The sequence below is a fragment of the Chlorocebus sabaeus genome, chromosome X, assembly GCF_047675955.1.
Source record: "Chlorocebus sabaeus isolate Y175 chromosome X, mChlSab1.0.hap1, whole genome shotgun sequence".
Lineage (NCBI taxonomy): Eukaryota > Metazoa > Chordata > Mammalia > Primates > Cercopithecidae > Chlorocebus > Chlorocebus sabaeus.
The window spans coordinates 41,819,658-41,833,230 of record NC_132933.1 but is presented as its reverse complement, the minus strand read 5'-3'; the positions used below and the strand labels follow the sequence as shown (position 1 = coordinate 41,833,230).

The 13,573-nt window shown below is 36.9% G+C and overlaps 1 protein-coding gene across 1 annotated transcript; it reads left to right on the top strand.

Annotated features, from left to right (window-relative positions):
* Positions 1 to 1,373: 1,373 nt before the first annotated feature.
* Positions 1,374 to 12,133, top strand: SERTM2 (serine rich and transmembrane domain containing 2). Its single transcript, XM_037989048.2, has 3 exons — positions 1,374 to 1,563; positions 1,729 to 1,825; positions 7,805 to 12,133. Exon 3 carries the CDS (start codon positions 8,591 to 8,593, stop codon positions 8,861 to 8,863), a length of 273 nt encoding a protein of 90 aa, XP_037844976.1. The 5' UTR covers positions 1,374 to 1,563; positions 1,729 to 1,825; positions 7,805 to 8,590; the 3' UTR covers positions 8,864 to 12,133.
* Positions 12,134 to 13,573: the final 1,440 nt, after the last annotated feature.

The window sequence follows — 13,573 nt, the reverse complement described above, 5'->3', positions numbered from 1 at the left end:
CATGCTTGATCATAAAATGCATAAATTTGCATTCTATTCTATATGTTTATTATCATCTAAGCTATGTTTAAAATTATCACTTAAACTATGTTCTCCTTGTCTAAATATTCAAGTAAATTTAATCATCTAGGAAAATACACTATGTTTATCCTGTACTTTCTTGAGCATACTACTCTAGTTTGAGAAGCGCCAGCATATTCCTCAGTTTGAGAAAGAAGGTACTGGAATATGCCGGTAAGGCAAGGATTTCAAGGACAGCCTCAACTCATTTTAACCACTGGAATGAGGGAAATGGAAAGACGTAATATGCGAGAATTGTTAAGGAGAATTCGGGAATAAAGTGAAAATCACTGCAGTAATTTCTTAAAGACTGGCATGACACTATAACTAATACTATTGTGATTATTGATACCATAATAAAAATTGTTTACAATCATGTGTTGTTGGATGAACAATGCACTAACGATGGTATAATATTGGAGAAGTAACATGGGGACATTCAGCTGTTCTTAACCTGGAGGCCGTGGAGCACAGAAATTTTATCCCTGTTTCTGAGGAAGGGGAAGGTCTGTAGCTTTCCTTAGACTCTCAAAGGAATCCAAGATCCACAAAGGTTAAGAAACACTGCTACAGAGAAAAGAGCAGAGATTTTGGGATCACATGGCCTTGTTTTCCAGTGCTGGCTCTAGGCTTACTAAACTACATGATATACTTTCTCTCTAAGTCTCAGGTTCCCCATTTGTAAAATGAGGATCATAATACCCAAATCACAGGGCTGTTGTGAGGATTAAATTAAGTTCTTTATGTTAAATGTTTAATATAGAGTAGGCACTCAAGAAATGTTAATCTCCTTCCTCCTGCCACAATATATAAAAGATGATAAGGGCCTTTGACTACAAATGGATGAATAACTTATAGTGGAATATATACCCTGGCTAGATATGACTACTTAGAAAATGTTCTACTTTAATCTTAGAACCCCAACCAAAAACTCAGGCTGATGTTAAATTTCCACAAAATATTTAAATCAAATGTATTAAGTTGGTGCCTAAAAAATCCTTTTCAAACCTAGAAATATACACATGCAAATATTCTGTTTGTAAAGATGGAATTATTTAAGCACTATCACATCCTGGAATGTTTGGTTTCAATTCTAAGCATGTATTACTGTAAGACCCAGGATGAAAAACCTCTTGAATTTAGCTAGAGATTTGATCCTCTTAAATGACATATGAAGCAGCTTTTATAAAGATAGGGAGCCTCAGCTAGTCTTACAGATTTATGAGGAAGCCTCGAAGGGGTTAAAGTAGAAAGCTTATACAAACTTTGCTTCTCAGCCTCTCTTATCTCCTCCCTCTCCACACTGCTGAGACAGAGCAGAGCTGAATCACTACCTTTCCCGCATACTCTAAACTGTTGCCTGCGAAAGAGGAACTGGGGACTTAGACTAATTCAGGCTGCTTTCATTCAAATGTTCCAGAGGGCACACACACATCCAAACAGACTTCTCTTTGCTTTTCAGAGCTTATAAGGAGCAGGCATCTGAAGCTGCACTCTGAAGCTGTAAGTGGTAACTGGCATTTTAAGTAACATTTTAAGTAATAGAAGGTGTTTTTCTGTTTTTCTGCAAAGGGATTACTCTTTAGGAAGATGAAAGAGAAACCATACTTTGCATGAATATAGTCCTGCTTCTTTGGCAAAACACAAGGCTTTCGTTCTATTTTCCAGCTGTTCCAGGGATGTTCCTGAACAACTTACCTGTTGGTGAAAGCTTCAAAAGGGATACTTAAGTGACCAATCCTATTCACACTGTGGGCCAGGAGAGGTAAGAGATATTTGGAAATATGATGTTATTCCCGGTGAAATGAGAGGCATTATTTTATTTATCGGCAGGTGTGACAAATAGGCACCATCTGCTGCAGAAGATACAGCAACTCCTACTTGAGCAAGCTTATTACTTAATGGCTCCAGCCACTGAAGAAGCATTTGCTGCTGGAATCGTTTTTTCATAGGGTGATGTGGAACTCGATACACTTATCTCTCTTAGTTTTTTCTCCCCAGCTAGGAAGATAAATATAAATAGAATGTATTAACTCTTAAAAGCTGATAGCAGTTCATAGTTTTTAATTTCTTTTCTGAATTGTTCCACTGAACATTTTCCTTAAGTACTTGGTGAGATTTCAGCTCTGGAATTATATAGGCAGGTGTCATGCAGAAAAATGTAAAATTACCAGTGGGGTGTTCCCAGAACCTTATCATGTTAAAGAAAATAAAAGTAACTACTAGGAGCACCCTGAGAACCAAATAGAGATCAGGGTACTCTTATTTTATATCTCCAGCACCTAAAAAAGTGTCTGGAACTTGATTGGCACTCAATAAATGTTTACCAAAGAAATGTTAATCTGATTTTGGAGACCTGTGCAGAACTTGGTTGCTCTTGTTACAAATAAGTTTCACTCAAGGAATCCCTCTCGGGTTTGATTGATGCAAACAGCTATTCCCTTATCATTCTGGGGAGCAAAATTCATGATCTAGGAGTGTATGTTATTTTGCTCCTGTGAGGTTATATATACTATGCTGATGTCAAAAATTAGTGAGAACTTGGCATTTCAATGTTTATACTAAAAACAGAAGACTTTTTTTTTTTACTAAGATTTTATTTACCAAATGAATGACAAAATATACAATCAGAAAACCAAAGGTGCATTTATGTCACTTGTGAGTATTTTGATTTACATTAGAATTGAAGCAAACCAGAGGCACAAGTTAATATTGGACATTGGCCAGTGATTAAATTAAACACTTCCTCTTTTCCCTTTCCCCCAAACTTCTCATCCTCTTTTTTTCCTCCATTCTTTCTCAATATTACCTCCTTCCCTTCCTTCGCCCCCCTCATAATCATTCATTTCCTGCCCCATCTTGTCTCCATCCCACATCCCTCATAGTCTTTACTCATTTCTCACATTTCTTTCTTTTCCTCCTCTCTCCCTTCCCTCTTCCTCTATCTTCCTTTCTTTCTTTCCCGAATTCCTTACCCCCTTTTCCATTCCTCACCCTCCTCCTTATCCCTCAACAGCTTTCAATCACTTTTGCAAAGACTAGAAACTGATTTTTATTGTATGAGCTTTCCAGAAAGAACTGCAGGATACTAAAATAATTCTTTTCACAAAAAATCATATCCTTCAGAATTAATAGAATTTGAATTCCTTTTGAAATTGCATGGTTGTTTTTCTTTCCAAATGGTGCAGAGCTTTTAACAGAGCAATCATATTATCTGTGCAACTCATTAATTAGTTAGCAAAGAGAGCCATGACAATCCTGTTTGAAAAGCTTTTATGAGAAGTAGTCACAGATATAGGACCAGAGTAACGAAAAAGAGGATTTCCCAATATCTAAACATTGCATTTATTCATTTCAAAGTCCTTAAGGAATTAAATTGATAAACCTCCCTGAATTGACCAGACTGTTTGGTCTCCTGAAGACTATAGAGACTTTAAGAAATATGTGATTAGTTAGTTTTCCAAAATTTCAAAGGAAATGTTTAAAGAAATTGACAACTGTAGCTGAGATCATTGTTCTCTAAGCTTCTCCAAGCTTCATAGAATTCTAATAAATATTGAATAAGTATTCAGACCTAAGGAAGATTCAGGGTCAATTGCATAGGAGGCAGAAAGTGAACTATCAATTATTATTGAAAATTATCTGTAGACACAAGTGAACTTTCTAAAACTTAAATTTAAAATTTAACCCATCCCATATAGTTTTCCTTTAAAATCTTGTAAGTGAAATAGCACTTCATCAACAGAGTTTCTAACAAGGTGATAATTTCTTAACTCTAGATTATAATCTGGAATTATTCTCCAGTAAGAAATTGAACAGTGGAGGAAAGGAATAAAAAGAAAAGAGAAATTTATGTTCTTCTCCAAGCTATATTAGCAATCGGATCAGAGATAAGACCATGCTTCTCTTCGAACTCTAAATATTAGGTACATTTCTTCATCATACCCATGCATTTATTCAGTAATTCTTGAGCAGCTACGGCAAGCAAAGCTGTATAAGGGATAGACTGCTGAAAATGATCCTCAAGAATTTTGTAAACTAGAATTTAGAAGAAAACATATCAAATAGATATCTGCAGTATTTGTCAAATTTAATTCCTCTAGGAGAAATACAAAGCATTGTGGAAATTAGGGTTAGGGTGGAAAGTCAAGATCAGCTTCATGAACTGAATCTTAAAGAATTGTATTATTTCCTCACCCAGAGATGTGTGAAGATAGAGGAAACTGGTCAAACAAATATATGGAAGCAGGGAAGTAGGTAAGAGTGAACATTACAGTTTTATTGGAAAGAGGGTAATGGAAGGAATTAAGGTAAGCCAGGGCCAGAGCATTGACAGCCTTAAATGTCAAGCTAAGGAGAATGGAGTAAAATCCAAAGGCAACATGCGGACTTCCAACATTTTATTTCTTTTTCCTTTTTCATTCCACTAGACTAGTTATAAATAAATCATATAGTAATAAAATATAGAATAAAATAGCAAGTTGAAGATTACACACAGTTTGGCATTTTTTTTATAAAGTTCAAAACAAATAATACTAACATTATTTAGGCATAGGGGTGTGTGTGTGTGTGTGTGTGTGTAAATAAAAGGAAGGTAATGAGTCACAAATTTCAGAATATTGGTTATTGGTTATTTCTGGAGAAGGATAGGTAAGAGGATGAGATGGGAAGAGCATAGGTAGATGTCATGTAAATTATTAGTCATTCTCAATCTTAAAGTTGCTAGATGTTTGCCCACAGATGTTTGTCCATGAGTGTTCAATATATTATTAAATAAGTGAATAAAAAAGTGCTCAAATTTACCAATGATGACAATGTACCATAAACCAAAGAGTATGACTTACCTGATTCTGTGTACTTGGGGTTCAAAGGGAGTATAAAGATACTATGATAGTATAGAGGTTTCTCCCACTTGGCTTGCACTAGCAGTGAGTGTTTATTTTTCCTTACCCTTCTTTTCTGGAAGGCGGGTAAAAAAGTAACTTAGGAGATACATGGATGAAAAGTCCATTAAGCTCTTATCTCTAGGTTACTACCATTCTTAAGAAAAGGAGCTGCTGGGAGAAGTGGTGAGGAGGAAGGCTAGTCAGACTGACAACCTATATGTGAAGCACTTGAATATGTAGTGAAGCAGTTGAGCTGTGTGGGCTGTCTGGGACTGTTAAGAGTCCTGATTTGAAGTGCTCTGTTCTATTTGTAGACTGATGTTTTTCAGCCCTGGCTGCATATCAAAATCACCTGTGGAGCTTTTAAGCAATACAGATGTTCATGCCCCATACAGAGCTACTGAATCAGAAACCCTGAAGAAAAGACCCAGTTATATATATTTTCAAAAAGCATACTAAGTAATACTAAAGTACAGCAAGGACTGAAAAGCATTCCCTGAAGAATGTGCTTAGAAACAAGTGGGTAACTTGTTTCAAACATTGATTCCAGGATACTGTCCCCAGAGATTCTAATCTAAGAAACAAGGGAAAGGCTCTGGGAAAGGGTCCATGTTTTTATTCATAATAAACACTCTGTAGGTGATTCTGGTTAAGGGACTTCCCTTGACCACTCTGAGAAACATTACCCCAAAGGTTCCAAAACACTAGGGTTTCAGGGTGATTACTCTATGTATTTGCTTCCTAAAACTGCCATAAAAAATTATATAAGCTAGGTGGCTTAAAACAACAGAAATTTATTCTTTCAGGCCTGGAGTATAGAAGTCTGGAATCATGGTATCAGTAGGGCCATGCACTCTCTGAAATCTGTAGGGTAGACTCCTTCCTTGCCACTTCGAGCCTCTGGTATTTGCTGGCAATCTTCAGCATTCCTTGGCTGGTAGATACATCACTCTAATCTCTGCCTCTATCTTCTCCTTGTATGCCTCTGTCTTCTCCTCTTCTTGTGAGGACACCAGCCATTAGATTAGGGCCAACCTAATATATTGACTTGATTACATCTGCAAGGTCTTATTTCCAAATAAGGTTACATTCACAGTTACTGGGGGTTAGGACTTCACCATTTTTTGGAGGGTGACACTATTCAACCCATAACATTGTTTTAAATGCTTTTAAAAGTAGAGCCTCCAAACAACCAATAAGATAGATTAGCTGTGTTCTTTAGCTGGGCTATCTAGAGAGAAAAAACAATAATTAACTCTCAAAGCTCAGTATGCAAAGAAACACTTGAAAAGCTTGTGTTTAGTATGCATATTCCTGGGCCTTGATCCCAGCTAATCAAAAATCAAAATAGCTGTACTTGCAAGGATAGAAAAATGTTTCCTAGACCACTGCTCCAAATACAGTGGAGAGATATTCTCTCTCTCTCTCTCTCTCTCTCTCTGTTCTTGTTTCTTATGAACCAAGTGTGGGCAATAGGAACAGTAAGTAGGTAGACTAAGAAAAATATGGATTATGGAAAGTATAGTAACGTGGGCTAGGGAATACAAACTTTAAGCTGAAGTGTTCTCAGGCTGGGGGCAAAATTCAAGATGATAGGAAAAATAATGTGACTGTTGGAGCTAGTTCTACGAACTCTCCTTGGGTATGTTAACAACAGACAGAACTAGGCTACACTGTTAGCAATCTACTATAGTACATAGAAGTGTGACAGGTGATGGTTGTTTATATTGTTTATTTTAGCCACCCACATTCAAAATTCATGTTTAGAATGGTAAGTTAAATCATTTTGGAAGACTTCAGCAGTAAATAGTTGACCCTATTTACACAGTGGAATGTTTTTGCCAATATAAAGAAAGTTCTAGCTTTACCAGTGATAAAGCATGCAATGCATTTATTTGCTCAGAATAGGCATACTCTCTCAATTCCTTCTGGTGTACAACTATTGGGGGGAAATGTCTATTTCCACCCTACAGATCTAAATGAGAGAGATAGACCAAAAACAAAATTAGGGGAAGCCTGCATTCCTGAACATTCCCCTGATTCATTAAAGTAACAATTGTCACTGGGATCTGGAGATTGAAAAACAATTCCTTAAAATTAGGATTCCTTTGTTTCAGTGCCGGACTTTCCTGGTTCAACTAGATCAATGGTTCTTAGTCCTGGCTGCACTTTGAAGTTACTTGGAAAAGACTTTATTGCTTTTCTTCTATCTCTCTTATTTAGATATGTGGGGTAAAAACAGACATGTTTCCCCAATGTTTGTAGACCCAGAAGGAATTGAGAGGGTGTGCCTATTCCAAGCAAATAAATGCATCCTTCATCATTGGTAAAGATAGAACCTTCTTTTTGTTGGCAAAAGCATTCCACCATGTAAATAGGGTCAACTATTTACTGCTGAAGTCTTCCAAAATGATTTAACTTGGCATTCTAAACATGAACTTTGAATATGGGTGGCTATTTTTTTTTTAAATAGTAGTGCTTGGGTCCCATCCCAGACCAATAAAGTCTGAATCTCTAGAGTGGTGCCCAGGCCCCTACTGTGGAGATTATGATTCAGGAAGTCTAGATTTGGGCCCAGGATCTGTATATTAATAAGTACCCCCAAGTATATCTTATGATCAGTCGGTTTAGAAAACATTGTTCTAATCTAGGTTAGTTATTAGCTGTCGTTTAGTGATCTGATTTTTTTTCTTTAACCTTTTAAAAGCTATCTTCTACACAGAAGAAAAAGCATTCTAAAATTAGTTTGCATATGGTAAACCATTTTGCAATTTATCAATTTATTTTTATTTCAAAATACATTGCCATTTGTTTTTCTTAGAGATAACCGAATCTTTATTTTTGTTTTTGATTTTCAGGAAAATCAATATCTGTTGGAGAATCTGAAGAGCCAAATCTCCTGAGCCTGGGCCTACTGCTGTCAGCATCTCTGAGGCCTCTCTTACCTGAGAATTACCAGGTCTCACAACACTTTCCGTCCAGCCTACAGTGAGGGATGTCAACAAAGCTACAGAAAACTCACATTTTCTAGACTTACAAGCTGTGCAGCTGGGCAGGAACTTTATAATCTCCATCCTTAGGGAAGGTTCAGAAATATAGACAAACGGGAGGAAAACTCAGATATGCTGAGCCTGATATATACAAAAGCCTTCAGATAGTCTCCTCAAGGAAGAGCCCAATTAGGTCCACATAATTAGTCCACACATCTAGATTAGGTATAGGCAAAACGAGCCCTTTATCCATCTACCAAAACAGAGCAAAAGACTGACATAATACTATAAAAGATTCTTGTTCTAACAACAGTATTATAAAGCAGTTTCAGCCATATTTATTTTAATCAGTATAAAAGTAGGAGTGTGGAAAATAAAGCATTACTTGTATTTTTGAAAATTGATTAAGAAGCTCTGATAAAACCTATTGGAGGGGTGATTGCTGTGCTGAAGGATAGAGAGGGTGTCTCAGTTGTCAAATCATAGCATCACCATTTTCTGCTTGTGTGCTATTACCTTAGCTCTGAGAGTGATTTGTTTTTATCGGATTGTTAGAACACGTCCAATAGATTTAGAGACAGTCTAAGTGACTGTGAAATGCCTCAAGGGCAATAGAAATCAAAGAGAAACACATACCAACTCAAGTCTTGAGTGATGATGGAGGCGCATTTTAAATACCATGGAAATCTCACTGGGCGTGCCCATTTTCCCACTCTGGCAACAGAGGTTGATACTTCTTCAGACAAGTATTCCAACCTGTACATGTATGTGGGCTTATTCCTGAGCCTCCTGGCCATTCTCCTCATCCTGCTCTTCACAATGCTCCTTCGGCTCAAACATGTCATCTCGCCCATCAACTCGGACAGCACAGAAAGTGTTCCTCAGTTCACAGATGTAGAGATGCAGAGTCGAATCCCCACTCCTTAAAGCCAGCATGAAGGTGAGCTTTAGTGGATCTGGGTAAACCCTTATATATAGATGTCCAGGAGAGCTTGCTTTCTTACATGAAGCTTCCCATGTAGGGAATCCACAAGTTGTCCATTTAACAACAAGCTGTTCATGTTTTCTTTGTGTCATTCTTCATCTTTACTCTGCTTGTGGACTATCTAAAACGTTTAAGACTCACTCTGAAAGGAATATAGGAAATGACAGCTGGTTGGGAGGGCTGGTTTCCATAGTAACCAAACAGTGCATGGGCCTTGCACAAACCTCAGACCACAGAAATTCATACGCAGTGGTTGTAAGAAACACAGGGTCCCTGGAAGCTCCAAAAACAAAGAAGATTTGCTTTTGAAAGGGTTGATCCTTCAAAGACGATATCCCAAGAAAAGGACAAGTTCTAATTTAGTGTTTTGATCCTAAAGAATCACCTCTACACGAAGTTAAATTATGTCAGAAGTTAATGGAAGGGACCACGAGTCCTTTCCCTAAACAGCAGTGATTTGATCATCTTAGGCAATTCAGTTTGTTTCAAATGAAAGAAGAGATTTAAAGAAACTGTTTCAGTTTAAAGAGTAAGTTTTCAGAAAGAAGTTTCTAGTAAACAAACTCATCTAGAGAGAGAAAAATGTGCATATTATAACTATGTTAATTCTATTCATGCAGCTTCTTTCTCTTTTTCTTTCTCCCTATCACACTCTAGGAGAGAGTTGCACACAAATATGAGCTTTGTTTCAAAGGTGCCTTTGCAAACAAGACTCAACTGTACTTTAGAGCAGAAATGAAATGATTTTGGTATTCTGTTGTTGAATGTGGCTTTGGACAAAACATTCAAGCCTTCTGAGTCCCAGGGTTTTTGTGCTGAAAAATGATTAGAGAGCTATTTAGTCATCACTATACTCTTTAGATCTGAGTATTAAAAAAAAAAAAGACAAAGGAGGAAAGGACTAAACAACATCCTCCAACAAATCCTTATTGAGATCAATGTCCTCAAATGTCTCATTTGTATTTCCCAGAAAATGTTCCTCCCTTCCTGATCCCTGCCAAAAGATGAAGTGTTTCACTTATTATCTATAAGAGAATTATATTTTGAAAAATTCCGTTCTCATAAGTAGCCCTAGTATGCCAGTAGTGTGGAGAGAATTTAATTTTTAAAACTAACTTTTCAAAGGGAAACCAAAGGAGATGAGTACCATTTACAAATTAGAATTTAAAAAACTGGTCATATTCTTCCCACCAAAGGATGAGTACACCTGTGTTAAATTCTACTTGCTAAAACAAAAAATAAGTTATCACTTGCACCTGAAGGGGGGGGGTCATCAAGTTTCAGAGAGTACTCTCTCAGGAACTGTAATGATGGTAAGAGAGAAATCAAATAGATGTTAGATTAATGCCACCTCCACCAGAAATGTAGCTCTTTGTAGTCTGTAACCAATTTAGATTGGCCCTTTTTCTCTGATCTAAATCTAGGTTGGTAGTGAAATTCCCAAGTGCTTTCCACTTTTATACACAGTCATTTGTCAATGCTCCTCTCTCCAAGGGGCTGCAAGTGTGAAATCCCCACATGCAGAGCTAAATTTAGCAGTAAGGCTGACTCTGCCACACCTGTTACCCAACTGTGCACTGTCAGAGATGGGAGCTGCATTCTGCACCATTCAAAACAAATTAGCAGATGGGCTAAGACTTGGATAGGGCATGTATTTTTCCAAACTCAAAGTGACTCACATTATTACACCTTGATGGTCTAAGTTGTGTGTTTATTCAACACCCAAATTCAGTGGACCCTTTAAAATTTGAGCTTTGGCAGCCAAACATGGACTTCATCAAGACGGCCAATACCGCCCACCCCCCCAGAACTTCTTAAGAACACACATCTTCCCTCATTCCAGGCTCTCCGTTTTGTGCCCACAGTATTTGAATGCACTTTACAGTTGAGAAGTCAGTGGCTGGATAAATGAAGGAACTGATTATACTCTCAACAGCAGTGAATAGCAAGATACGAAATACCTTGTTGCTGAATCTAATACAGATACAGACTGAAAATCTATTCTCTGCCCATCTGACCTCCCTAACCCAAATTTCAGGAGAATAAAACTGCTTTTTAAGCACTGACTTGGATGAAGCTTTCTAATTTATGATTAGGTTACTCACATGGAAAACCACCACCCTCTTTCATCACAACTACCCCCATGGGGATCCAGATCGTCATTGAGCATTAACCAAAGCACACAGCACAGTTTATACCAAAATAGCAGCATAACACCCCCCACCCAATTTCCAGTGACAATACAAATGGAAATGCTTTTAAGCAGATGTGTCAGTATAATGACTCACATGGTATTTAATCTTTAGGAAAATAAACTGAATGTTTTTATTGTAGCAAACTTACTGTAAAGAAAAGAATTTTTACATTATATTTATTCCCCAATGTATTAACATATATTACTGCTCAGAAAGGCAGCTAGAGTAACCAGAGGGCACAATTTGAGTTTATTCTTCTGTTCAAAATGCTGACTTGGATTGCCTTCCCCCACCCCCACTCCCTCCAAAATTGCACATTAGCCAGTATATAAACAGGTAGGTTATTTATATATGTGTGTACTCTATTTTAAGATGAAAAGAACAATTCTTCACTTTTTATTAGCTGAACCATATGAAATTGCCATTTTATAGGCCAAAAAATGCTCAAATATCACCAATTTCATAAAATTCAACCTAATACAAAGACTCACCACATTAATTCTGTAAATAGTAAATTCTCCTAATATGTTTTAAAAGAATCCAATTTTTTAAAAGATATTTTGCATATATTTCAGAATCATGGGTTGTATAAAACAAAGTATATTGTAGAAGGCTTATGTATTATGTATTAAGCAGGAAATATTAAGGTTAATCAAGTAAAGATGAATTCATCCAGCCTAACCTTTCCATCCATGCCAAATCTGAAGCTTTAGACTCACAACTGAGTTTGACTGCTGCAGATCCCACCATACTTACTAAGTAGGTATAAGGGATCCATTTTAATACATTTCAATGGTTATATTTAGTAATACATTTTATTCACTTGTGCTTATACAAAAGAACTTTTTTTTAACAAAATGAAGAATTGTGTGGAATAAAAAATTGAGTTTCTTTTGTTTGAAATCATTAATATTTGAAATAGATTCATATTGTATAAAAATGGAAATATATTTGCATTAATATTTAGCATGTCATTTTTGATCCCTGGACAATAAATGGTGACTGGTTTGATGATAACACATATCTGTTGTCTGAAGACTGTAAAGAGAATGACATTAGTCTCTTCATCCCACTATAAATTGTAACGACTGCACATTTGTGGGACTTTTATAATTTTGAGGTCTCATTATTTTTTCTTATTCTCTCTTTGATTCTCTCTCCACTTGTAAAGTGATTGGTGCATTTGTTTGTTCAGTAGTAAGTTGTGAAAAAAATTGAATAACTTCCAGCTGTCAATAAGAGTGACCTGAGGGAAGATTGAGATAAGGTATCTAAAGTGCCAATAACCTTCCACATTCCTCTGCTGATAGGATTTTTTTTTTTTTTTTTTTTTTTTTTGAGACAGGGTCTCACTCCAATCACCCAGGCTGCAGTACAATGGCCCGATCATGGATCACTGCAGCCTCATCTTCCCAGGATCAGGCGATCCTCTCACCTCAACCTCCCAAGTAGCTGGGACTACAGGCGCGTGCTAATTTTTTTTTTTTCCGGTATTTTTAGTAGAGACAAGGTTTTGCCATTTTGGCCAGGGTGGTCTCGAACTCCTGGGCTCAAGTGATCCACCCACCTCAACCTCCCAAAGTGCTGGGATTACAGGTGTGAGCCACCAAGCCTGGCCAGATTTTTTTTTTTAATGTAGTTTCCATTTTGTACTTTCTTCATTTGATCCTCACAGTAACCTTGTGAGTAGTGAGTGGAGATAACATGAAGTCTGCTTGACAAAAGAAAAAACAGGTACAGAGAGATTTGTGAGGCATTCGTGGTTACACAGAGGCAGAGTCAAGATTACACTGTAAGGTTTTGGACTCCCGTTTTAATACTCATTCCACCATGCTTTTCTTTCTGAACACTGAAGAGATATTTCAGAGCTATTCATTCTATAACTCTCCAAGTTCTGCAAACAACAATTGAGCTCTGTGGGTGATTAACTCCTTGAGTCCAATAATTCAAAACAAATTAATACAATTCTGCTATCTCTTCAAATAATTATGTAGCGTGGCAAGACACATTCGCAGACTGAGGGAAAGTTTGCACAAAGGCAAACCCTGCAGCTTTAATTTACATAAATGAAGAGAATAGGCAGTAATATGGATGAATTATCACCCACAATGCAAATCCCAATCATCTGATCATTGGATTTAATGTTCACAGTCAATGCAAGTTCTTCATATGCATGATTGTTATCTCTCCCCTTGCCTCCCAGAAATGAGAACACCTCATCTTAGGTAAAGATAATGTTGTTCTTTAAAATTATGTGATGCCTTGAGTATACACAGCAATTCCATTTGTCCTCTAGAATAAATGCTATGACATTAGAAAAGGAAAGAATTACCAACTAAAAAAAAAGTGTCCTGTAGCCACAAAGAATGAACTGTTGAAGGAGACAAAATATGGAACACATGTGAAGTAGAAAAAGGAAATACACATAATAAATATAAGTGAGGAGATTTTGAAGAA

Excerpts from the sequence above, each read along its gene's own strand:
- SERTM2 (XM_037989048.2), top strand. The coding sequence starts at position 8,591 with ATGATGGAGGCGCATTTTAAATACCATGGAAATCTCACTGGGCGTGCC.